The 26,464-nt window shown below is 41.4% G+C and overlaps 1 protein-coding gene across 5 annotated transcripts in view; it reads right to left on the bottom strand.

The window, feature by feature from the left end:
• Positions 1–26,464, bottom strand: part of MAP3K3 (mitogen-activated protein kinase kinase kinase 3) — a 66,003-nt gene that overhangs the window by 23,951 nt on the left and 15,588 nt on the right. For 2 of the 5 annotated variants that reach the window (XM_090044171.1, XM_090044173.1), the window contains exons 4-7: positions 18,159–18,199; positions 9,881–9,980; positions 7,880–7,993; positions 2,674–2,797 (exon numbers count right to left, since the gene is read on the bottom strand). In XM_090044171.1, the coding sequence (XP_089900297.1) occupies positions 2,674–2,797; positions 7,880–7,993; positions 9,881–9,980; positions 18,159–18,199 (379 nt within the window). Of the gene's footprint in view, positions 1–2,673; positions 2,798–7,879; positions 7,994–9,880; positions 9,981–18,158; positions 18,200–22,306; positions 22,384–26,464 lie in introns of those variants that run through there. The other 3 variants (XM_090044172.1, XM_090044174.1, XM_090044175.1) reach the window with 2 other exon arrangements.

Genomic DNA, 26,464 nt, shown 5'->3' with positions numbered 1-26,464 from the left:
AACTAATACTATTCTGTCTGAGTAGCAGGACTAGCCCTGCCCAGCTGTTAATAACTTGACTAACTACCTCAATGTATGCCTTTATGAATATCAGGGGAGATTTGCAGCAGCACTGAGTTGCATTCATAAGAACACCCAACAATCACTTGTCCAAGGTCATGTGAGGAGTCATTGGTGGAACTTCAGGATCAGTTCCCAGGTGTGTACATTCATATCTACTGAATTAGTTACAGTATGCCCAAGTACTGTGACAGGCACGTAGAGACTGGCAAGTGATTTCCTGTGGACAATATTTCACACACCTGTCACTACCTCCTTCTCCTACATGTTATATTTGTGCCAATTAACTGAAAGCAGGTGCAAATTTTCTTTGCAGAGCTCTGGAATGGAACATGTGGGCTGCAGCATGACTTTGAACACCTGGGGTACCAAGTATGGACAATAAGCAGTTTGCCATCTTTAAAATTACTGCCTGATTTTCCCAACAACTTGGGGGGGAGTGTCACATGAGACTGTCAGCCAATGAGAACAGAGATAAACAAGAGAGTGTGCTTTGTAGCTGGATCCAGTCAGGAGAGTACACTTTCACTTTTTCCGATACAATGCAATGGCTCATTGAAGGGAGCCCAAGTCCTGCTGGCTTCAGCCCAGCTGCTATTGTGGAAAGGCCCCCATCACTTTGCAGGAAAAGGAAGTCAGCACTAAATCAATGTATATCAAAGGAAATGAGTGGAAAAAACACAAGCACTGCCAGACAGTGCTTAGCAACATTTTCAGTTTTTGCTTTTTTTTCCTTTTTATAAGTCTTATCTTTACCCTAAACACCTCTGAACCCAGGGCACAACAAGCTGCTGAAAGCAGGCAACCACACAGGTGTAATCTGTACAGTCAAACCACTCACAGCACTGGTCTGAATTAGTTGCCCATTTTCCACATATGACATTAAAGGAGAGCCTGAAATCCTCCAGGAAACTGGAGGGCATTACTCTTTCCAAATTAAAGGGGGCAGGAAGTAGAAAAGGAAGAGAAATCACCTTCGAGATCTACATACTATAACACCAGTGGCAGGAATGGAGGCCCCTCTGGGTTTTATTTTTGGGCTCAAAATGATGTGCTTGCCTGCCAGCCAGATGAGGATAGAAAATGAAATAGTATAGAGTTTTCATGAATACTGACCCAAAATCTCATATGTATGTAGCATTACTGTGATGGGAAGGCAGGGCAGGTTTGTGCTGGGGAATATTATACAGAAGGGGCCCTTTGTTACTATCCTGTTTGCCCTAGATAGATGCCAACAGAGCACACTGAGTATCATTTGAATGGCTCGTCATGTTAATAAAGGAGAGAAGGGTTCCCCCACTCCTTTGTTTTCTATGATTTTTTGGCACTTGAATCGGTCCGTGAAAAAAGAAACCATATCAGGCTCAGAAAAGCATGGATGCTACACTTTCTTTATGAGACAGAGGAATGCTGCCCTAGTTTGAAGTTAACATGTATATAAAGGAAGTCCTTTCTGTTCCCATTTCAGCTGCCTGTACTTCACAAGTGCCCTCCATAAATTTCCATAATAAACTTAAGCGACTCATATACCACACAGATGTGATATCACAAAACACCTTAGCAATTAACCAAGCATTTTACCTCCACCCTCAGATAGGTTTCAGGTCAATCTAGCAAGTTATTCTCAACTTGTTCTATCTTGGAATTCTTCCCTGTCCCCTTTTCCAATCAAGCCTTAAGAAGCACTGCTGTGAACCCCTGACACCTGTTTGCACCCCCTTATTAAAAACACCCTGTTTAAGTGGAATCAGATTCAATATTTAGCAGGCAAGTGTTTTACAAGCTTTCATTTGCAGAACCCACTGAATTCTCCTCCAAGTTGCAGATGGTGAAAACTGAGACATGAGTTGAAGTAGCAAGTGGTCTCTCCAAACCGACATGCGTAGTTGCTTTTGGAGCTGGAGGAAGAATTCCAGAGTTCCCAGGTCTGGCAGAGACAACAACTAATGTATCTATCATCTGAAGCACCTTAAACATGCACTAAACACAAAACTTCTGTAGCGTGCTGCTGCTGCTCGACTCAGAGGACTTGGCTTTTCTTAGGCTTAATGCCAAGTAGTTTGTGGAGAATGAGTGCAGAGGCTCTAACTTGCATATTACCATTCTCACTGCAGTTTTCATCACAAATGAGCTAGTTTAAGCCACATTGGAACAAAAATCCTATAAAAAAAAAATGTCAAAAACTTTTAAGTGTTCACAAATTATCTGCTACTACTCACTCAGAGGTAGGAATCTGAACATGTGGAGTACTAGTCTCATCTAATTTAGTTATTTTCATATTCCCATTAAAGCTTTGATGACCTTATGGTGACCTGATATAGATTCTGAAGTCCTAGATTTATGTCATGAGCTACATTTGATACTCTAAATAGAAATGTAATGGACTCAGATAGCCTTTACAATGTCCAAACGCAAAGAAGCTGGTTCTGGGACACGCACTCAGCAACTGCTCACCTACTCTGACTAGTAAAGAATCATTATGAAAAGCATGATAAGGAACAGTCTTGTCCTAGAGTCAGTCAGTTTGTCTTGGACAGCATGAAAATTAAAAACCCATGGATACAAATTTTTAAGAAAAAGATGACGACTAGGGAAGGGCTGAGAAATACTCACTGACAGACAGGTGTCTACTTCTCGGCTCCGGAGGCTGGTAGGTTGTGTTCACATCCCCAACAGATTGGGAAGTTTTGATCCTGACTTGTTTGGGCAGCCCAGAATGGGGCGAAGGACTGATCTGCTAAGCAGAGAGAGAAAGCAAGAAGAGGTTGAAGAAGAAACTGAGCAGAAGTATAAAGTTTTACCACTGGCCAAAAGGTACCTGAATAAAAGCCTGGAAACGGAAGTATTTTATTTATCCACAGAACAAAAACAAACAGAGGCAGCAGCATGGAAACCTACCCAGTTACGGAGGTGAAAAGTAGTCTGACCACTTGTGCCCACTCCCTCGTGATCTTGAATGGATCCCAAGATTCCCAAGTTTCATCATACCTTTGCCATCACCAAAAATCTGTGAAACCTACTAGTAAAGGGTCTTATCTCCTTCTAACGAAGAGTTCCAAAAAAGATGATGATAGCCTAATACTGCTACCAGTCAGCACAAGAACTAGAACTAATCTAAGCTGAGGTTTTAAACGATTTAGGTAAGTTTGATTCCACACCTGAAATTGTTACATCAGAAAAAAAATCTAAGAACTTTAAGATATAGGAGTACAAGGGGATCAATTAAGGTGATACTGTACAGTCTAAATTATATTCTGTTTATTTTATATGACCTTTGTCTCAGGCAGTGTAGAGGAAGAGTCAGGGCTGGGTACTGAAGGATGCTGTTTGTAGGACTTTAGCATTATTTACTTAGGAAGATAAATGGTGTGAATGAGTCAGAAGACTGTAGCAAGAGATAGGACAGTTCATGTTTAAGACAGGAGAACAGTGCCCTGAAGAACTGGATTCTACCCCTGATTCTGCCACATTTTCTGAATGTCCAAATTTAAACCCTGGGTCTGATTAGCAAAAGTACCAAACAGTCATAGTGGCAACCAAAATCAAAGAAGTTCTGCTTTGAGCCTGCTGCATGTTCTGAAAAATTAGGTCCTAGGCACTTTATACACAAGTGAACACTTTTGACCTTGATTGCTAGGCTTCAGCTCCCCATTTATAAAATGGGGATAAAACTCTCTTCCTCCTTTCACAGGGATATTGTGAAAGTAAGTTCATATTTATGAAGCACTCATAATTTAATGATGAGTGCCACAAAAAAGACCATGAGGAAATTTGTAATTGTGTCTTTTGTGCATGGTTTGAATAGTGTGCAGCAATTAAGGCCTAAAGCTATGTGCAGAACAATGAAGATAAAAAAAATACTGAGCAGCTGCTCATTTAGTGAGAGCCATCTATCCTGTGCATTTAATTAGGCAGGGATCCGGTAGAAAAATAGCGTATGATCATATAATCAGAGACTATCATAACACATATACACAAGGGGGCTGAATTATGATTGCACAGCCAATCTTAATTCTGGAATTTCCTAACTTGAACGTTTGACTTTGTTTCATTAGTGTTCTTTTAATAAAGCATGTAATTGGTACATAAAGGCTGAACAAGCTATTATACACAGGATGCACAATGTTAAAAAGTAACAGCTTGAGCTTAAAGTTAAAAAATGTAGAGGGAACAAAGTTTACCTGCAGACAGTGCTGCCATGGCAACATTTTACTTTTTGAGAAGGGTGTAAGGGGAAGGAGGGATTTGGGGTGAGTAAAATTATCTATCTATAGGGAGTGGCTCAGCCTGAACAGATGCCTCTGAGTTAGGAGGACATCAGGTGGGAACAGTTAGGTGATCCCGGGCTCTGCCACACAGCAAGCATGGCTAGCATTTTGAGAAGTACTCAGCATTGATTTAATTCTGACTGTAATGGTAAAACTCCTGAATTCCACAGGACAGGAGCAAGGCCAACTCCAAGTGCTTTCAAAAACACCACCACCTACCTACAGAACTAACAGACACAGCAACAGGTCTCAGACTGGAGGGCATTCTTTAGGGAGAGGAGCCAGCAAGAGTAAAGGATATGGATGTGTTTTCAGTAGGCAGCATTCTCAGTAGGGCCAAAGCACCCAACCGATCAGACAGACGCACAAAATCAGTCATCCCAGATACTGTGTTGGCATTTTCCCTGTAAGGGAGACCAACAAGGTAAATTAGTCTGCTCTCTCTACAAATTAGGGAAATAACCTGGGTAAAACTTTGAGCAGCACTTTTCACTCAGATCTTGTCTGTAACTGACCAGAGACCTCAAATTACATGTAGCTGGAAATAATTCAGATATGATCACAGACAATCTCCTTACATACACTCTGAAATCTGTAAGCCAACACCAAAGGGTGAATTATTCTAGCTCCCCCCTACTGCTAGGTCTCCAAGGCAGGTTATAAACAGACATGGTCAAATGAAGCAGATCCGCTGTGCTGGAATATGTCCTGGCAGACACAACCGAATCACTTTGTTGGGCAAAACAGATAATCACCCATTGTTCTGCAGGGTTGGGCCCCTGCTGCTTGCAGGAGTGGCTGGGGCCTGATTCTGTGTAGATGACACATGGGGCATGCCTCTGCAAACAGGAGAACCCTGGGTTTCCCATTTGAAGAGATGTGTGCCTGGGGGTTTCCCAGGATACACAGCATCAAGCCTCTGAAGCCCTGGGAGAGCCCGCCTGGGGCAGCTAGAGAATACAGACAGCTCTGGACTGCTCACACTCTCCCAAAAAGCACACAGACATCTATGCAAAATAACAGGGCAAATTTATACCACCTATCTTGTAGCTACACATTTTGCGAGGCAGGAATGGGCATAGGCATTTGTTTGCTTGTCCTTTGTGATGCTATAAATGTTTTTATGGCAGCACAAAGGCAAGATCTGTTTCCAGCCTTAATGACCAACTCATTCAGAAATACATACACTCTCATAGGCAATGGTCTACTTCGTCAGTTGCTTCATCATCACATTTGATTAAGTAGGTTGTTGTTTACACAAGTTTATGCATTTCTGAACAAATTACTTTCTAAGGTGCCACCCTGCTCTGCTTTCTGCCTGACTTCAGACAAAGACATCTCTCTCTAGGTCTTTTAATGTTATACCAGAGCTAGAGCTGACCAAGATGAAGAGTATGACAAAAGTTTAGTTTCTTTTACTTTCTTTGCCAAGGAATGTACATTTGAGATGGGAGATTGCATTGGGATAGCTATTGCAGTGACACAGGAAGTAGCTATCTTGACAGGCCAGATCCTCAGCTAATACATCATCTGTACTGGCTGATGATTTTGACTGGCCCTACCACCAGCTGATTTTTCTTTACTAGTCCAGGCACACGACTACAGCAATTTATCCCATTTGTATCTAGGCTGATAGAAAGGATCAGAGTTTCTTTTTAAAGGCCAGAGCAAGAGCCACTATAAAATTAACATAAATAGCACTTGCTAATGTAGACTCTCGAAATAAAGTAGCACAGTTACTGGAGCAGATTTAAATAGCTTACTTTTATTTACACACACACACACACACACACACACACTTTAATTTTGTTAGTATATATTTGTGCCAAGTCATTGCATCACCTTTCCATCTCCAGAAATAAGAGCCCAATCAAAACAAAATCTGTATCCTGTACTTTTTGGGGGAAAAATGCTTCCTACTGTCACTGGGACAAGATCATTCAGGCAAGAAGCTTCCTTTAGGCTCCTGCGCTTGTTTCATCACATGCAGGGGTGTCTGGTCAACCAGCTCAGAGACGAAGAGGAAGTCAAAGGAGAAGGGGAAATAGTGGCTCTTACTAAAGACTTCACTGTGGAAGAGTTTGCTTCTGCTTCAAGCAGAAAAGGAAAAACACCTAATAAAAGACATCACAGGACTAACTAATGGTTGGTGAGAGAAGGCATTTCATTAAGTGTTTACTCTAGGGCATTACCTAGGGTTTGTGTAAAGTTTGGATAATATTACTTACATCTAGGTTATAGCCTGAAGGTATTCAAGCTAATAGAAGGCTGTAAAAAAAAAAAAAAAAAAAAAGAGGATTGTCTAAAGTTTTTACCTTCATGCCAAGAAAACTGAGGCTACATTTCCAAGGCCATTTTCTTGACAGCACAAAAATACTGTTAAACTGCATCCAGGAGTCACTGTATTTGTTAACAGGGGGTTATGAAGTCTGAAATATCATAAAGAAACTTTATGTCCTTGAATCTAGTCAAACCAGGAATTTTCAGGGATCCTAAGTACTTACATTTGGGGAGGTTCTGAAAGAGTTTAATAGAAATGAGCTTTAAAGATTTGATAGTAGTTCCATGTACCATTCAATGCAAATTAATTAGATTATTTGTAAATACTCTGTGTTCAAATGTGAAATTTATATCCACAGAGTTTTAGAAGCTAACACTGGTAAAAGACACTGAATTAAAACTCTGGTGAACAAGATCCTTTGACACCACTGCCAGGCCAGCATGGCTCAACCACAATGTGGGGAGTTTAGTGGAATGCTCACCCTCAAATTAACAAGACCATTCAGTCTTATGGGTCCTCTCTTCCAAGTTGGCCAATTGGTGCAAATCATGGTGTGCTTGCGGTAGGAAAGCTGGAACCAAAACCCCTGGAGTTCATCTCAGGTGCCACCAACAGTAATTAGATGAGCACACCACCATTCCTACCAGGAAGGATTCACACTGAAAGGCTCTGTAGCTCTGGAGGGCAATGCCTTAAGGAAGAGCCAATAGCATGCCTTTAAGAATGAGGCCTGCTTTCAGGAAGGTAAGTTATTAAATAAAGTTTGGACGTTGCCAGAGTTTACACAGGCAGGACCTTTTGCTCTCTAGACACACAGCATAAGTCCCCCACACACTGCACTTAGTCTCCAGTAAGTGCCCCCCACTTCATCTTCTCAAATATTGTCAATAAAAATATAACCACCAAATGCTAAGTTATTAAAACTTGTGTAGCATGTGCCATCTTAATCAAAACCATAAACAACCTTCCTGTGAACCAGATCCATTGAACATTATCTGAATCTACTTATGAGGGGATATCGGCAATAAATGTCCTTTATAATTATAGCTTTGATCATCTGTTTAGTATTTTAATACTCAAGTGTGCTGAATCAGGGGAAAAATATAAAAACCTCAGGCAAAGAGAGTATGTATGTGAAGCACAGCAGCCTTACTACTACATATTATCCCTGTTAGCAGGGTACCATTATAATGCAAGGACCTTTAACTAGGGGTCATAAAGAAAACCTCAAGTATCACTTAGTTGTAATGCTACAAAGCAGGTTACCTACATGGTTTCTGTCTTGAGACAGTAGTAATATTCTAAGGCTTTTCACATTAGAGCTTCGGTCCAAGAGATCTATTGCTTTATCCAGGTCATCTTGATTTTTCAAGGGAATAGATAACTGCAAAATATAGAACATAAATTCAAAGTTAGCAGAGATATTAATACCACATACAGGCAATAAGAGGTTTAAACAAAACTGAAAGATTCGGTAGATGAGATGGGACAACTGAGAACTCTGCATCCTTTCTTTGTGAGGAGAATTTATCTTTTTGTTCAGGATCTCTCTTGCCCCCATTTCTCAAGCTAATTGCCTCCCACAAAGGTTTTCCTTTGCCAGAGATGAGCAAAACAAACAATCCTGGATTTCTTCTTGAACTTGTATCTCTGCTAACATGTTCCTTATCTGACAAGAAAGCAGTTTCACAAGGAATATGGTAAACTGGGGACAAGAAGAATAGGTAGGAAGTGGATCTCAGATAAGAGGCTAATGTAGTCTTATGGGTCCTCTCTTCCAAGTTGGCCAATTGGTGCAAATCATGGTGTGCTTGCGGTAGGAAAGCTGGAACCAAAACCCCTGGAGTTCATCTCAGGTGCCAACAAACAGTAATTAGATGAGCACACCACCATTCCTACCATAGTATAGGATAGTAGTTAGATTAGACAGATAGTAGTTAGATTAGACAGAATGGACTCCCTCTGGAAGAGTCAAAGGAAAATCTTGAACTTGCTAAAAAGCTGAGATTTCAGAGGCCCTCTAGGATAGAGCTTATATTTGCACTGTTTAGCTCTAGACAGCCATAATGGGGAGGAGGGAGGGAAAGGAGGGCAGAATTCATATGCAGTAAGATGAAGAACATATTCTACCATCTCAGAACGACACATACTTCCTTTAAAATGTATACAACCATCAAAACATTGCAATTGTCCTCTTTCCAGCAATCTGAATGCCATCACGTCAACCAAACCCAGCTGATAAATTATCTTAATTCAATCAGATGTCCACCCTTTGACCCCTCCACTGATTTTTCAGTGCCCGGGATAACAAGCTCAAACTTCTTGTCCTCATCTCCAATCCCAGACTGGGAAATCTCTCTCATGTCTACTGTTAATTCTAAGATACCTGTATCCTTGCAAAAGTTTTATTTGCTTCCTCCTCCCACTTCTGTCTGTCTTGCCACAATGTTCTCCCAGCATGCTCCCTCCACTCAAGTTTTCCTCAAAGGTATACACATCAGGGGAACAGAAGAATTTGGGATAAGATGCTAACTACTCTTTGGTTAACTTCTGGTGCCTCAAGTATAACAAAAAATCTTCTTTCCTCTCTATCACATCCTGTTGTCAGCTTCTATCAGACTGTAAAAGTGTTTGTGACAAGGACTGTCTTTAAGCATAGCACAGCACCAAGTAGAACACTGTGCTAATAAGCATTCACTATGCCTTAAATAGACGGTAAATGCTGAGTTTCTAGCACTCCATAATTATCCTATGCACCACCTTTTCTGAACAATTAGCTTTGATTTTGAAAAAAAAAATTTATGCACCAACATTGAGGATTCACTTGCATGTTTTTTTCAATAGTTATGCTGGTAAGAAACAGGCTGTTTTTTATATTAAAAAAAAATTCCCTCCCCAGGAGGATGTAGTATGAAAATGAAAACAGTTACAGCCAGGTGGAAGGCTATGACATGGTCAAATAGGTCAGAGACAATATGGCATTTCAGCAGTGCCAGCATTTGAGATGGATAGTACAATGACCACATTACTACAAATTCCCTTCATTTCCCTTAGTCTCCCAAAAAAGGAGGAAATGAAACGTTAATATTCCCACTGCAGAGAGAAATCAGTGCAATGATGTGTCAGTAATTGACATTTGTCCTCTAGAGAGGAATTGTGCAGTAACCATTCACGTCCAAGGGAAACTTGGAAAGTAACACTCAAGAAGGGACTGAACATGGGAAATTCTTTGAAGAAACCACTGCACATTCTCTGGCAAGTGCCTCTGTACCTCATTGTTCATGTAGTGGAGATCCAGTGGCTGACCAAAGGCTGTTTTCACCTTCTGCTGAACATCTTCATATCGCACAGGACGGACAAATGGGATAATTCTGGAAAGGCAGAGAAAAAAAGTCACTAAGGACATCTTTACACATGCTCTGGGGTGGTTGGGGGGGTGTTAATTAGAGTGGCTCTAAGGAGCTGCATCTCATATATTCATCATCCCACACTCCAAAATGTTGGGGGGGAAGGGGGGACACTTTAACTGAAGTTCATTCAATGATTAACTGATTCTGCTTTAATGCTTGCTAATTAGCACATGTCAAAGCTGGTGTCTGGCATATGTGTAGAAGCTCTAATTGTCCAAAGCCAAAAGATGTACTGGGAAAGTGATGTGATCAAACCAGCTGGGTGAACATTACAAAAGAAAACCAACACATTCATTCACTACTATTTTTTACATGCAAATTATGCTTCAGCAGAGAATGATTTTCTCTGATTTTTTAGTTGAAGTTAACTGAATTGTTCTTACAAGGGATTCCTGGCTGATAGTCTGTTTACAAGCACTTTATTCAGAGTATAATATTGCAAGTCAGAGATGTTTGACAGTATACAGATGTTACACACAGTGTTGATTCCCTGAGCAGGTATGTCTGTAACCTACACTGGTTAATTATTATCATTGCAGAAGGATTCTAGCCTACTATAGCTATTCTCTAATGAGAGGTTTCCCATACATTTTAAATTATACAGATACTCATAGAAGTGAGTGTGAAGTTCTGAAGGTTGCAAGTTTAAAAGCTAATGAAATACCAGACAACACTGTGTTACACTTGGAATCAAAAGCTTTTGTACTCAAATTTATGAATTCAATATTTACTTTTTGATATTTTCCACTTTGCTTAAAAGTCATCATCTCCACAAACATTCCCACAAATAAGCTTATTTTAGAAGGTCTGAAAGAAGGAAACAACAGGCACACACACATTCCTGAAGCCAATTAAAAATCCAGTTTCACAGAAATTGCTTTCCAACATCCACTCTGTTTTAGCCATTACTTTGACCACTACTCTGCATGCACGATTCCGAGACTTTGAACTACAGCAAGAGCAAATTGCTGCACCTTGTGGCTGCCATTCAAATGCATGCAATCCTCAAAGAGGCTTTTTGTCAAGAACCTAGAGCTGGATTTAATGGGGCTGGACAAATGTTAATAACTAATGTTTGTGGTTTCATGCTAAAGCAGCCAGATATTCCAGAGCTTTTAATCTGACAGGAAGGACACCTCTCACCCCACTATCAAATAGTATACAACTGACCATGTGCAAAGGGTGATTTTGTTCCTCGACTTGTGAACCAGCATGGTATAATAAATATCCTCGTGTTCCAAATATAACACTGTACAAGATGTGTCAGGGCCCAGACCCCATACATTAAAGGCACCCTCCCATGACTCCCTAAGCCACCAAAATGTTAGAAACATTTCCAAAAAAAAAAAAAAAAAATCACAAGTACTTTCGTTGTGCAGCTCCAGGTAATGTTCCTCTGAACACATCCAACACCAATCTGGATGTTAAATATCTGGTGCCAAATGAGCTGTTTGCCAGTAAGTAATTTGTATAAATGATATAAACACACATTAAGCTTCTTGCTTACCTTGAGCACAACCATTTTACCACACAACACAAAAATCTTCAGTCTTAAATCAAATGAAATTTTAGAATCCAAAGTGTACACAAACAGCCACAGAAAATTCAAAATGACAGATAGCATTGGACATTTGTGAGGGGCCTATAAAATCCTACGGCACAGGCAGGCTTTCCAGCAGTGTGGTTTTCCTTGTTCAGTATTTATTATAGTTATGCCTGCCTCAGAATAAGAACTAGAAAGGGATTAGGCAGCAAGGTAATATCATTTCAGCTCTGATTCAGTAACTGTTTATTTTGCTGAAATGTTTTTGCTGCAGAAAGTTGCCAAGTACTCAGCAAATCACATATTCCACCAGTGCTACAGGAAGGAGCTATTTTTCCTTTCTTTAGTGGAAGGATCAGTATATAATGCTTGTTACTACCTCAAGACCCTTGCCCTAATGACAAGGAGTGCTACCATCACTTCAAGATGGATGGATACATCTTACCTGTATTAAGCTATTAACCCCTTACTGTTCTCAGAATATGCACTTATCTTGACAGAAAATCCACATATCTGAATGCAAATTAGATCACATGAGAAAAGATGTTTTGTGGATAGCTCTGAAGGCCACTCAGCTCCACAAGGGTTTAAAAATAGACCATGTGGAGAAGGGCAGTGGAGGGTTCAGCTGGAAGGCAGGCAGCCCTCTTTCTATGTTCCATTAATTTCCCAAATTGGGGTACACAAACCCCTGGGGGTATGCAAGACATCTCTGGGAGAAATTGTGTAATGGGGGATTTAATTTTCAATTAAGGGGCATTTAAGGGATTAAATAATGGGCATTTAAGGGGTTAAAATATAAAATGTATGCTGGTAGGGGTACACGCGTTGCTGATAAATCTGGAAGGGGATATGCAATAAGAAAAAATTGGGGAACCTCAGCACTAGACCACTTGGGATCTACAAGGAATGCTGGGTCCCCAACACCTTATGCTCTCAACTCTACAAAGATTAGACTGGAGAGACAGGAGCAGTTATCCAGCTATCCAGTTGCATCGGCTTCTAGGTCTCAGTCTCCTTCGTTCAGGTCACCATTCTCCTTATTCATTTGTTCTCCCAAACTAACTCCTTCCCTTCCATTGTCCTTGTTAACACTCCTGCCCCATTAGTTACAGGTACCGGAGGACTGGAAGAGGGCCAACGTGGTCCTCACCTTCAAAAAAGGCAGGAAGGAGGACCCGGGAAACTATAGGCCGGTTAGTCTCACCTCGATCCTAGGCAAGCTGTTCTAAAAAATTATGCTGGCACACATCCAGGAGGGGCCAGCAGGAGACTGCATGCTTAGGGGCAACCAGCATGGGTTCATCAGTGGCAGGTCCTGTCAGACCAACCTGGTGACCTTTTACGATCAGATCACCAGATCATTAGATGCAGGGGTAGCAGTGGATATAGTCTTCCTGGACTTCCGGAAGGCTTTTGACACCGTCTCTCACCCTGTTCTCATTAAGAAACTGGGGGGCTGTGGTGTAGACACCCACACAGTCAAATAGGTCGCCAACTGGCTGGAGGGCCGCACCTAGAGGGTGGTGGTGGATGGGTCCTTCTCAACCTGGAAGGACGTGGGCAGTGGGGTTCCGCAGGGCTCGGTCCTCAGGCCTGCACTGTTCAACATCTTCATCAGCGATTTGGACGAGGGGGTAAAAAGCACCTTGTTCAAATTTGCTGATGACACTAAGATGTGGGGGGACGTGGGAACACTGGAAGGACGCAACAGGCTACAATCTGACCTAGACAGGTTACAAGGGTGGGCGGACGAGAATAGGATGGGTTTCAACACAGACAAGTGCAAGGTGATGCACCTCGGAAGGAACAACCGGCACCATACCTACAGGTTGGGGAACTCCCCTCTTGTCAGCACGGAGGCGGAAAGGGATCTGGGGGTGATCATTGACTCCAAGATGAACATGGGCCGGCAGTGTGGAGAGGCAGTAAGGAAGGCCAGCTGCACCTTGGCACGCATCCACAGATGCATCTCGAGCAGGTCCAAAGAGGTGATCCTTCCCCTCTATGCGGCATTGGTCAGGCCGCAGCTGGAGTACTGCATCCAGTTCTGGGTGCCACACTTCAAGAGAGATGTCGATGGCATCGAGAGGGTCCAGAGGAGGGCCACTCGTATGATCAGGGGACAACAGGGCAGGCCCTATGAGGACAGGCTGCGGGACCTGAACCTGTTCAGCCTCCAAAAGAGAAGGCTGAGGGGGGATCTTGTGGCCTGTTATAAATTAGTCAGGGGGGATCAGCAGGCATTGGGGAAGTCACTGTTTCCCCGAGCACCACCAGGAGTGACCAGGAATAACGGTCACAAGCTGGCAGAGGGTAGGTTTAGGTTAGATATCAGGAGGCGCTACTTCACGGTCAGGGCGGCTAGGGTCTGGAACCAGCTTCCAAGAGAAGTGGTGCAGGCTCCTACCCTGGGGGTGTTTAAGAGGAGGTTAGATGAACATTTTGCTGGGGTCATTTGACCCCAGTACTCTTTCCTGCCATGGCAGGGGGTCGGACTAGATGATCCGCTCAGGTCCCTTCCGACCCTACAAACTATGAAACATTTTTGTTTATCAGGAAGATACTAATGCCATAAACCAGTATTTCCCAACTTTTTCCAGTCCAAGGCACACTTACATTAATAAAATTTTTCCACACCTGTTAAGGCATTCCCCATCCTCATACTTATTGTAGCTAATTGCCATGGCAAAATTCTGTGGCACACTTGTTCATTTCTGATGGCACACTTTTGTGCCTTGGCACACTGGTTGGGAAACACTGCCATAAACCCCCAGTCCCTGGTCATCTGGCTTACATATACCTTTTCCAGCACTTGCTATGGGACAGACTCGTATGTGAATCTGGACAGCACCCAGCACATTTTGAGAGACTGCACAGCATGCTGTAAAGCAAGTTGGTCTCATAAATCTCCTTTGTAATGAAGTCTCCATCACAGAAGCCATGACTGTTAGGACTAATGGGCAACTGGGCTGCCAGACTTTTAACAATAATGGCCAAATAGGCCAAAGAAACTCAACTCCTATTCCATTCTTAGAAAAAGTGACCCCTTCAGATGAGTGCCGAGGCAAATCGCTGCAGTTTATGCACCATAGACTGCATCTATCCTGTGGACAGATGGCAGTGTGCAACACTGTCAATCCAACATCTTTCATCAACACCAAGTACTCTTTAGCTTCAGTTTACTTCCCCTGCTCCTTCCCATGGAAAGTTAGTCTTATTAGCAGACCTACAACATTCAACTATTTCGAACTAATTGTCCTTGTTACAAAGGCAGCCTACAATAACATTTTCTACATATTACTAAGAAGCCAATCCATGAAATTACAGTACTATGGCACTGGGCAAATGAACACTGCTTTCAGCTGCACTGAAGCTCCTTATAAAGGCTTCCATTCTACATGCAGTGCACTAAAACCAGATTTGTGGCACCAAAAACAGCTCTATTAGAAGAGCGCACAGAGTTTTAAACTAACAAAAATCATGGAGTTCAGGGTTTAAGGAGGCCATTCCTGCCTGACCACCTTAAATATTTGTGGTTAGATCTGGCAGCTTCTTTGAAACCAAACACACACACTTACATTCTCAGGGCAAGCCTGCTGTCTGTAACTGCATACCACTTTGGGAATGGGGAAAATCAGGCAAGCGTAACTGCATAATTAGTCTAACATACAATCAACCTTTTCATTTCAATGTTTCTGCTGAAAACCCCTGCTACTCCCCTGAGCTCTGTGCCATCTTAAACATGCCCACTCGGGAAGGAGATGTGAAAGATGATAGCACTGTGTTGACGAGATTTCACTTCCGAGTTACTTTGTCATGGCACTATATCACAAGATATTGCGGCATGTTGCACAGAGGCTCTGTTGTACTCCGTACCATCCCTGTGCAACACTGGAAGCCAGATTGTGTCAGTGCTCTATTAGGATTTGCAGGAGACTTCAACTACAACTACTTCTGAATTTCCTCTTGGTACAAAATTTGGGTCTATATGCTTGAATCCTACACAGAACTCTGCAAGCGCTAGAGTACAATGTCTGTTTTTTTGTAAAAAGCAGGCTTATACAAATCACTGACTCTTCTTCTAGCACCTCTATTTTCAAGACATTGTCATTTGTACTCCTAGGAAAAGAAAATTGAAATAATTCCAAGATTTATCAACACCTTAAGAATGCAAGCAAGGTGTTCTTAAACTTCAAGAATGTTCCTCTGTCTACATGGAATCACAAAGACTTTAAAATGTTAGTTGGTTGTGTACAAGATATTTTATTCATTATTCATATTTCTTTCAACAAAATATCCTTGTGTCCCCAAAAGGATAGCAAATGCAGGACTTTTCTAACTTAATTGCTGGAAGTAAAGCTGCACGCGTGAAAGTGATTTACAGGGTTAGTTTGGTTCCTTTTAATGCCTTGTAAAACTCAGTATTATAAAAAATACAAATGAGCAAAAACTGGGATCAGTGAGAAGTCTTTCCTTTCCATGTCTGCTACCACCAAAGTGCAGGCCAGTGCTACGGACAGGGTATCAGGAAATGAAGCACACGGGGGGGGGGGGGGAAAATCAAACTGCCCTGAACTCATAGTCCTAAGCCAAGTGAAACTAGCAGTAACAAGTGGCTAATAAAGCTGTAAGTCATTTAATGTTAGATTAAAAAAAAATTACATTATCATTTACCAATTAATATACAAAATGACAAACAGAAGATTTCAAATTTATTTTTGGATTGTGTGCATTGATTCATAGATTGTAAGGCTGGAAGGGACCTTGGAAGATCATCGGGTCCAGCCCCCCACACCAAGCAGGAAAGACAACTGGGGGTCAGGTGACCCCAGTGAGGTGACTGTCCAGTCTCCTTTTGAAGATTTCCAAGGTAGGTGATTGCACCACCTCTAGAGAGGGAGCTTATTTACAGTCAGGGTGTCCAGACTGTGGAAGAAGTTTTTCCTAATATTAAGCGTGAAATCGATCGTCCAGGAGTTTATGGCAATGTGTAGACAGGAAGAATGCTAGACAGGTGCTAGAGGAAGAGTCAGTGATTGTGTAGACAGGAAGAATTTTTAATAGAAAAATTACTGTAAAAAACCCCCTCAAAGTTTAGTAGGGAAACTCAGTAAACACTACCAGAAGGCACACCACCTCTAAAATTGATCATCTATTAGTTTGATTTCATCCGTTAATTATTTTTAATAAGCTGCACTAACTTAACTTGACATGACATGAAAATGATTTTCCAGAGAAAGAAAGGGGTCTATAAAGCAAATAATGACACCCCCAAGAAACCCAACTTTCCATTAGTCAAAATACTGGGGTAGGCTTGGGAGTTCGTAAAGTATTACAGATCACAAGTGCTCTCCTATAACCTTTTACCTAAAGCATCCACAGTGGCTTAAACGACTCCTACTGAAGTTAATGAGCCTTACATGTATTAGTAACGGTAGCCAGATGACCACATAATGAAGCCACCTATGTGTATTGTCTTTGCATGACCATTTTCAAAAAGACTGGCCACTTCAGCAAAATAAAACTGTTGGGGACAGAGGAAATATATGGAGCCTTTTTTTCCTCTAACAATGGTCATATAAATCCCAAGGCCTTGGGATTCAGTAAAGCACTCAAATGCATGCATTACTGTATACAACCAAGATGCTCTATTGATTTCAAGAAGCCTATGCATTTAAGTATTTTACTGAATTAGGACCTAGGAAAAGAAATTCCCTTTCCACTTACAGCTGAGGCACTCTAAACTGTCCTAAACATGCTCACTCAACTTCAGTGACACCCTGAAGTACCTCAGTGTTGCTTTACACTAAAGTTCTCTTTACCTCAAAGATTTTAAGAGTTTTTTCTGCAAAGTTTATACCGCAAAAAAAATTCTCTCTCTAAAATGTATTTTCCAAGTAGAAGCAAAACAAACTAGGATAGGGGAAATCTGGGACATACATGGGAATAATCCATCAGGACTACCCAAGTCCTCAGTTTTCTTCTGCTTTGTATACCATTATGATTTATACCACTGGGTATATCAAGGAGTCCCATCTTCCATTCAACAATGCAAACACAAGGAAACCCCACAAATATTACAGCTGTTCTTCCCACACATGGGACCTCTAAATTACTCTGCTTTGACATGTGTGCAGACGTTTAGAGACAATCGCTAAATCAACTGACTGATATATCATGGACAGATTTCTTTTAGCTCAGGGAATGAAGAAGAGAGCATGTTTGTGCTGAAAAGGAGGGAAAGATTTATCTTATTTCAGTAAGACCATCTGACCAAATTACACCAAAAAGGATTCTAGTCCATGAATTCAAGTAGCACTGAGGCACTACCCTGGGAGGCAGAAGTACGGAAAAGAGGAGCAAAATTACTGGGGCCAATGACAGAAAGCATGAGCTCATCAAGATTTCCAGCAGACACTGTCCCATTATCTACCCTAGATACAGTACCTCAAATAATCCATAGGAAACCATTTCAGAAAATCATATTAATTTGTAAGAGTCAAAGCAGTAGATTCCACTCAACCCCAGCATAGTCCGAGTAGTATACTTCAGGAGAGATTTTGTACATGCGAGAACAATGAAGGCACACTTACCGTCTTTCCCCATTATATTCAAACTTTATCCTTACATCGTTCTGCCAAGAGAGAAGAAAAAGAAGGTTAGTTTCTCAAACTCTTTGGCATGTTTCATACATGTTATAACAATGCACACAATGAAGATCTTTGAGACCTGAATGTGGAACATGCGAAATTACAAGAGTAATATACTATATTTTCCCACATACAACACATACTGGAATATAATACATACCTTGTTTTTGAAAGGCAGAATGAAGAAAGATCTTTCCTTGTAGTAAATACCTGAGTAACAACAGCTGGAGAGCAATGTTCCCTCTAAGGTTTAGTTATCTGTGAGCAATCCTGACTGGGAGTGCATGGGTACCTCAGTGTGCCTACCGCTCTCCCCAGCCCTGCAGCAGCCTGTGGCCAGATCAAGGTGGGTGGCGAGCGGCTGGATGTCAAGCCGCCGGCGGCAGCAGGGGGAGTGTCTGTACCTCCTTGCTATGGCACTGGGCAAACCCCACCCCAGGCCAGCACCCGGGGGCCATGGCCCCCTACTGCCTCCTCCCCCTCCGCCCCTGAATCAGTATGCTACTGTGTGCACAGCATTAAAAAGTTATTGCGCGGTATCATTTTTATTGTGTACAGCCGTGCGCACGCATAGCTTAGAAGGCACGCTACTAGAGAACAGTAGCCTACTCACTGTTCTGGTCCCAGTGAATCCTGGCAGATTTTACTTTCACTTCTGCCTATAACCAGCAGAAGCTGTTCTCACTGTATTTCTTGTGTATAATGAACACTGCAATTTCCAACAGCTGTTTTTTGGGAGGAAACTGTTGTAAGAAAATATGGTATTCATTTCTGGCTAAGAATGCTTTATGTTGTACTTATGTCTCCTCTATTATTTCATATCACTATGACACTAGTTAAGAATGAGCTGAGCTATTCATTGACTGTCTAGTTTATTAGATATGGGCACCATGAAAACTTACAAAAAAAATCTCATGTCAATTGTTTCTTATGCCATAAGGAAGTCCCAACCATGTGCCTTCAAAAATGAATCCACGCTTCTGACAACTTCCATCCTGAATCACCAAGTTGTTAGTCTATTCTGTCCTTTTAGTAGATGTGGCAAGACTTTGGCTTGTCCTTTCCTACCATCTCTTTCCATTTACACAGCAAGAGGATTCTGTACATAATATTTTTCTCCTAATGTTCCAGGTACATGGGCAATGTATGAGCAGAATCAATTTTGTAACATCTGAAGTTTGCCTTCTGGTGGATTTGCCACAATATATCCAAAACAGTATGCATATTTGAAGCCATCAGGCCAGTGAAGATGGATTTGAGGCTGTTTTGCATCAAGAAAGCAATACAAAGCAGCCTGAAATATTTGACTCTTAACATTCAATTGATACACCAGATTAGTTGTTGTGATACAGATTCCTCTTTATAATCTTTTAAAATATATAAGTAAATTTACCAGAGTAGATGAAATAGGGTTATCTTTCTTCTTTATCAAAGCTCTCACTGACTAGGCAAAATAGGGAATGAGGCATGTAAAAGGTCTTTGCAAAAGGGAAGGTAAGCAGACAAACTGTAGCCGACAGACCAAGGGATGACACATGCACATAATATTACAAGGAACAGGTAGGGAAGCAGCTACATCTGGGATGAGCAGGAGGAGGTGACAAAGAACTGGAGAGGTGCAGAGGGGCTGCGAGGAACAGAGGGGCATAAGCATAAGAGTAAGCATAAGAGACTACCAGAGAAGGAGAATTTTTTGATCCCATCCAATTTCCCTCTGATGAAAACTAAAAACTAGTATATGGCTATGGAGTTTTTGAATTGCAGCAATAGCTGTAGGGAGCAAGTAATCCAAGTATGAGAATTCTTGACATGCATCCACTATCTCTCCCCTTCAATTCATTTCAATGAACAGAACTGCAACAAGCAAATCAACAGGAAGAGGAGATCAAATTGGCTGAATTACCTGCATCACCATGACACTAAGAATAAACTACGCTATTAACTGATCCTGTCTAGTCTATTAGATAGTCACCATGAAACCTTACAAAAATTAGAACATAATTTCTTTGCCTGCAGTTTAACTACATCAAAAGTTTGAACAGTCTGTTATAGACTGCCCAAGCGATCCAACAACGAATATCAAATTTCTTAAAAAGTCAATTTAAAGTTAATTTCAGCTCCAACTAGACAATGGATTTACCTCAAGTAACTCTTCCTGTACAAAGTAAACACTGTAAACATAAGATAAAGAACCATCTTCTTTTTGCATAACAAATACATCTCTGCTTCAAAATAAAAATATACTCTGTACTATGGATTTGCATCCAGTGCTTGCATAATACAATTTAATTTTTAAGCCACTTTTCAAGTGTATAAAAAAAAATCACCATTCATGTGATCCATGGTGTTAATGGAGTGACTATATAGACTGTGTATTAACTTACATATTCAGAGGGCGACAGACCGTACACAAAGTTCATTGGGCTAAACTTTCATCTCTTGAGACCAAAACTGAAATCCCAATTTAGATCACAAAGATAAAAAATAAAAGGAAAATACTCTGTTCTGATAAGGCTTCATAATTTCTGATGCACAATTTATGTGACTGGAGTAGACTGAGCCATCTGTGAAAGCCTTAGACAATAGGCAATCATACATCTAGGAACTTCAAAAAAATATGGCCAGGAAACGCTCTTTAAGCTAGAGGAAATATCTGGCAGACCCAGTGGTCAAGAATGCAGTTCAAAGGGACCATGCGTTCACTGTTCACTACACAGTATTCCTGCAGACGGGTTGTAGGTACATAACTGACCATGACAAATGGGTTTCCTGACCAGAGGAACAATAATCTAGTCAAGGTAATTTACATACTGGCTTTCCTAAAGATGTTTGCTCAGGTGTGAGGGAAGGAAGAATTTTATGCAAAAGGATGCTGAAACTGAAGCTCTACATATCTGATCTGTTTCAGCTGTAGTCAAGAGTAAAAGAAACAGTAGACACATAATGGTCTGCAAAATATCATTTTTTCCACATACAGCATCTACCCCTCTACCCCAAGCAAATACACACCTTGTTTTTAGAAAGCAGGACATAGAAAAAAATATTATTCCAGTCATGGCTGATTATGTAACAGAGTAAGTCCTCCTGGGAAAAAGAATATCCAGGAAGTGCGGTATCAAGAATCTCCTGGTGTCTACTACTTCACCCAGACTGTTTCTTGGGATGCCACACTTCCTAGACATTATGTTTTCAGGAGGATTTACTTCATGTCACACAAGGTTAGGCCCAAGACGACCCTTGCAAGGGCAGCAGCAAAAACATTAGTTCTTTATAGTAAGTAGTTCTTTATAGAAGTTCCTGCAAATAAGATATTGTTTCCATGTCACAAGCCTCATCAAGATACTACCAGCAGCTCACTTACGGCTTCAGAAGTCGGCAACTTCGAGGGGTGGGCAGGGTGAACGGCCAGACGCAAAGCTGGCAGTGGTGGCGGCAATGCAGTTACCAGCACTAGGCGGGCCCTGCAGGAGGGGCTGTGGCCGCTATGCTCAGCTCTGTGGGGCTCCCCCAAGCATGGGGTCCAGAGCAGTCACCCCGATTCATTCCCCCCAGCCCCAGGGACAGCCCTGACTGCATGCCATGCACAATGTCTTCAGGTTTGCTTCTTTTCTAGCCAACCCCCTCCCCCACACCAGCTTTCCCACTTAAAACATGTTCCAACTTTTTTGGGGGTGGAGGGGTGCATGTTGGAAGGAAAAGGTGGATGTTGAATGCGAGAAAGTATGGTATATCTTCAAACTAACTGGGTGAAAAAACCTCTCTCTTACACGAATCTATTAAGGCTATAATGCAGGGAGAGACACCTGTGTACCAGATGAGGTTGCTTATGTGTTGAGACTTTGACAGCTCAAAAATTACTTTAGCCTTTTTTTCGGACATACATACAGAAGTTCTCAGACCAGGAAGACTGAAAGTGCCTCTCAGTATTGCTCTAGTATGCACCTGGGGAGGAAGAACCAGCAGCATACCTACAGGCTGGGGAACACCCTTCTTGTCAGTGCAAAGGCAGAAAAGGATCTTGGAGTCATTACTGATGCCAAAATGAACATGGGCTGACAGTGTGGGGAAGTGGTCAGGAAGACCAACTGTACCTTGTCATGCATCCACAGATGCATCTCAAGCAGGTCCAAGGAGGTGATCCTCCTCCCCCTCTATGCGGCACTGGTCAGGCCGCAGTTGGAGTACTAGCAAAGAAAGAGAAGAAATTACTTAGACTTGCCAAACAGGTATTAAGATGAAATTAAGGAAGGTAATATTTAGAGTGCCTGTTTATAAAAGTGTCCTTGCTGCAAGTTGTACTAAACTATGGAACAGTCTTTTAAGAGAAGTTGCAGAAGCTCTGTCACTTGGAATATTTCAAAATAAACTAATAAACCCTGAAGAAGCCCCATTAGGGAAAAATGCTCTCTGTTTCCTCGGGTGTCCTAAGACAAGACACAACTGGGAAAGAAATACTAACAGCCAAATTTGATTCTTCTATGTCCTTTTAAACTGTTGACCTGTAACTCAGTGAGTAATTTTTAAATTAAAAAATGCAGTTAGGCCTTAGTGCACTGAGGTCCTGTTGCCTTATCTGAAAATTGATTTAAAGATAATATAAGATATAAAATATATATATGTGAATACATAATATTGTTTCTCTAGCTCCAGCATCAGCAAGAAAAACAAAGCTTTAAATTCTGTGCTTTACTATTCCAGTTTTGAGCTGGACACTATCGTGGCAGATAACAAATAAAAATTGTTGATTTTTTTTTATATTAATTAGTCTCTACCTCACACTAAAGAGATAAACTTTTGGATAACTATCTTTAGATTTATCTAGTAGTCAAGGAAATTTTAACTGAAAAACTCTCTGGTCCCAGGGAAGAGCATGAATTGCTGTATTAATTTCAAAGACTTCCCTTTGATACTGCCACTTGAATAAACATTACTAAGTTCAACAGATGCAGGACCTTAGGATTTTAAGGATACCAAAAAGTATACTTAGTAAAGGGAAATTTAAAGAGTTTTCAATAAATGGTAAAATTTCCAAGTACACTTAAGAAATACTGGAGCCTAAGTTTCATTCTCAAAAGTGGGTTAGGCACTTACATCATTTTTACAAATGGGGCTTAGATAGAAATGCCTGTTTTTCTGGTTGGTTATTCACTGCTGTTGCATAAATGTGCCACACTGTATCTGCATATTATATCCTTCTTAACAGTAACAATTGTGCTCATCAGCATGCCAAAGTTTTAGCTAATTTGTTGACAGAAAGGACATAATTACTGATCTGATGCATGCAAAGAATAGGCACACACACAAAAAAAAAAATCAAGTGAGGACTGATTGTAAAAAAAAAAAACAAGAGAGAAAAAATACTTGTATGCATCACATAAATAGCAATGAAAATGATGCAATGTAAGAAGACAAGGGATCTTAAGATCCGCGCTCTAATGCAGGGACTGTTTTAGTGAACGAATTGAAAGGCCCCCTGAATGTCATAACCACACTGTATAATACCCTTCACTCTGAGTTCCCAAACTCTTTACAAATTATTCTATACACCAATTAGGCTCAGGTATATACCCTTGTTTAAACATTACCGGTCCTACTGCTCACTCTGCTCTCCGAGTTATTCCTTTAGCTCCAAAAGACAGGCCATTATATTCAGATACCTTCTTTCCTTCCAGAATAGGTATGTTAGTGACTGGAAGTCTGATAAGTGTTTAAACAACCAATACCAACATTGGAAAAAATTGCAGGACAGGAGTAAAACATACCTCAGAAGGCAATTTAAAAATTGGATCTCTTTACTTACTTCTCCTTTAAAGGATCTCCAATATACAAATACTAAATTGCTTTTTAAAACATTTGGTCATACTTTCTATTACTTTGAGTGCTCTGGGTGATACAAGAGATTTGATTGAAGCACCAGGCTTCTTATGAGGTTTGGGATGAGGGACTAGGAATTACAGCCCGTGGGTCGAGTCTGAAACTCACATACACATGCTGTGTCCCTCCCTGCAGAGTTATACAACATGAATGCCTGATAGATAGACAACTGGTGAGGGGCGGGCATGCTCTCCCCCACCCCCGGACAGAGCTGTTCCTGCTGCCATCAGCTTCTGCAGGAGCTCACCAGCCCCAGCCCCACCGCCGACACTGCTGGCAGCTTCTGCAGGTACTCACCAGCTCCATCCCTGCCACTGCTGGCTTCTGCAGGTGCCCCCCCCCAGACTCAGGAGGCACCAGTTGCCCATGGCCTGATAGAGCAAGGGATGGAATTTAATGGCCCAGGAGGGTGCTTCTAGTCTCATGTTTCTATGAAACAGATCCATGTATGATCAACGTCTGTGAGAAAAAGTAGATTCCAGGCAAGTTTATACAATCTTTGGCAATTCATCCCTAAGGGCAGTAGACATCTGGACACTGCACAAGATTGGGCAATGTTTCTCAGCTTGGAGTGCAGGCCGCCAGAGAGATGACCAGTTTAACTGTGTGCTGGGGGGAGGTTAACGATCAGAGAAAGGAGAGGTGGGATAACCTCAAATTCCATCTGGTTACTTGCTGTAAATCCACTACTGTGGGTGAATGGGTAGTTTCTTGAAACTCAGTCTCCATTTTCCTGTGGCTGTTCCACAAAAACTGCAGGCTCAGAAAGCAGCCCACTGGCTCAAGCCACCTCTGTTCCCACAATATACAGCTCAGCTGCATGAACCTATATACTGGACCTTGTAGCCCCAAGGGCTGCTCACAGACTTCTCCACTCCAGGCAGCAGGAAGCCTTCTGGTGAGCAAAGGAATGGGGAGGAAGAAAAAAAAAAAAGTGAAGACAGAAAAAACAGGAAGAGATATGAACAAAGAGACACACTGGAGACAAAAGAAGTGAAGAAAGAATAAAAAGAAACAGGCATGGACATTATGACATGAAACAGCACAACAGGTTTCTGGGAAAAAGCACCCCCTCATAAAACAGACTAACATAGAAAGGTTGCATACCACAGAAATATGTACTGGCTTGAAAAAGGCACATTAAGACACCGTACAGATTGAATCCTTATTCCCCCATCCCCAATAACTTTCATCTCAAGCCTCTTCCAAGCAACTTGGTTGCACAAACTGGGATTTGCAACACATGCAAATGAATTATAGGTCAACAACAGGCTCATTTCAACTTATGGCACAAGCCACAATTTGATCATTGGCCTTACTACCTCCAATTGAAGAACCCTACTCAGCATCCTTTCTTGAATTTACTGAGCATCAGAGACCCAAGTATGACAGCTGAGTAGACCACACCCATGTAAGAAATAATAGGTATTGAGCAAGACTCTTCAACCTAATAAGCACCAAATCTTTGTCTCCGCTGGCAAAGAAGTTTAGTGTTTAACCTGCAATTACCAAATGTGGGACATCTTTGATAGCAGCAAAGTATAACTGATTACACATTGCCAGGATGAGTAAAATTTAAAATCACACTTCTAAAACCACTTTATCTATACATATAGGGCAACATACAGGCACACTATGGAACTTGGGACACACAAGCATTTTGTTAAGTGTATGCAACACCTCCAAAGCCTTCTGGTCTTTTGCTTTTAATCACCAATAACTTAAATTGATTCTTAAAAGACAGCAATGGACAAATATCTGTGCATTAAAAAGTGTTGCTTTTACATTACAGTATTTTACTCAAACAACATAGATCATGAATAGAATTTCCAAAGTAGCCGATCCTTGCGCATTCAACCCCTTCAGAGACGATACATTTTTTTTTTAAACTATTTTTTGCCCTCTTTCTCTGCAAGACGCTAATACAGGAGTCTTCTCTACAGAAGTGTCCAAAGGTTCATGTAGATTACTTTTAAGAAACTGAAGTAATGAGGCTTCCGCCACTTTCTGTGGGGCACTTTTCCAGTCTCCTGAACTTCACTTGTAGGGCTTACTCCACTTGCCCCCAAAAATGTAGTTTTTCTTTGTTCAGTTTCAACCCATTATTCTTAGTGATGCAATACAACTGGGTCACCCAAATAGCTTCCCTCCTTCATACGAACCCTGAAATGAGTCTTGTGGGCCACTGAGTCCAGACATCTGCATTGTTAGGCACTGGTGTTCACTCAACTCAGACACTTGTAAATAACTGTTTTGAAGAAAGGCTGTTGCAGTTTCACTTAAGTCAAGCTCCTAGACAACTTATTTTGCCGTTCTTTTTGAATTTCCTTCTATATTATGGATGCCTAACTCTTCTCTTTGTAGTTTTAAGTGCA

The sequence above is a fragment of the Crocodylus siamensis genome, chromosome 4, assembly GCF_052110815.1.
Source record: "Crocodylus siamensis isolate JL-2025a chromosome 4, ASM5211081v1, whole genome shotgun sequence".
In the NCBI taxonomy this organism is placed as follows: domain Eukaryota; kingdom Metazoa; phylum Chordata; order Crocodylia; family Crocodylidae; genus Crocodylus; species Crocodylus siamensis.
The sequence above is the reverse complement of the archived record's forward strand: the minus strand, read 5'-3'. Positions and strand labels throughout refer to the sequence as shown.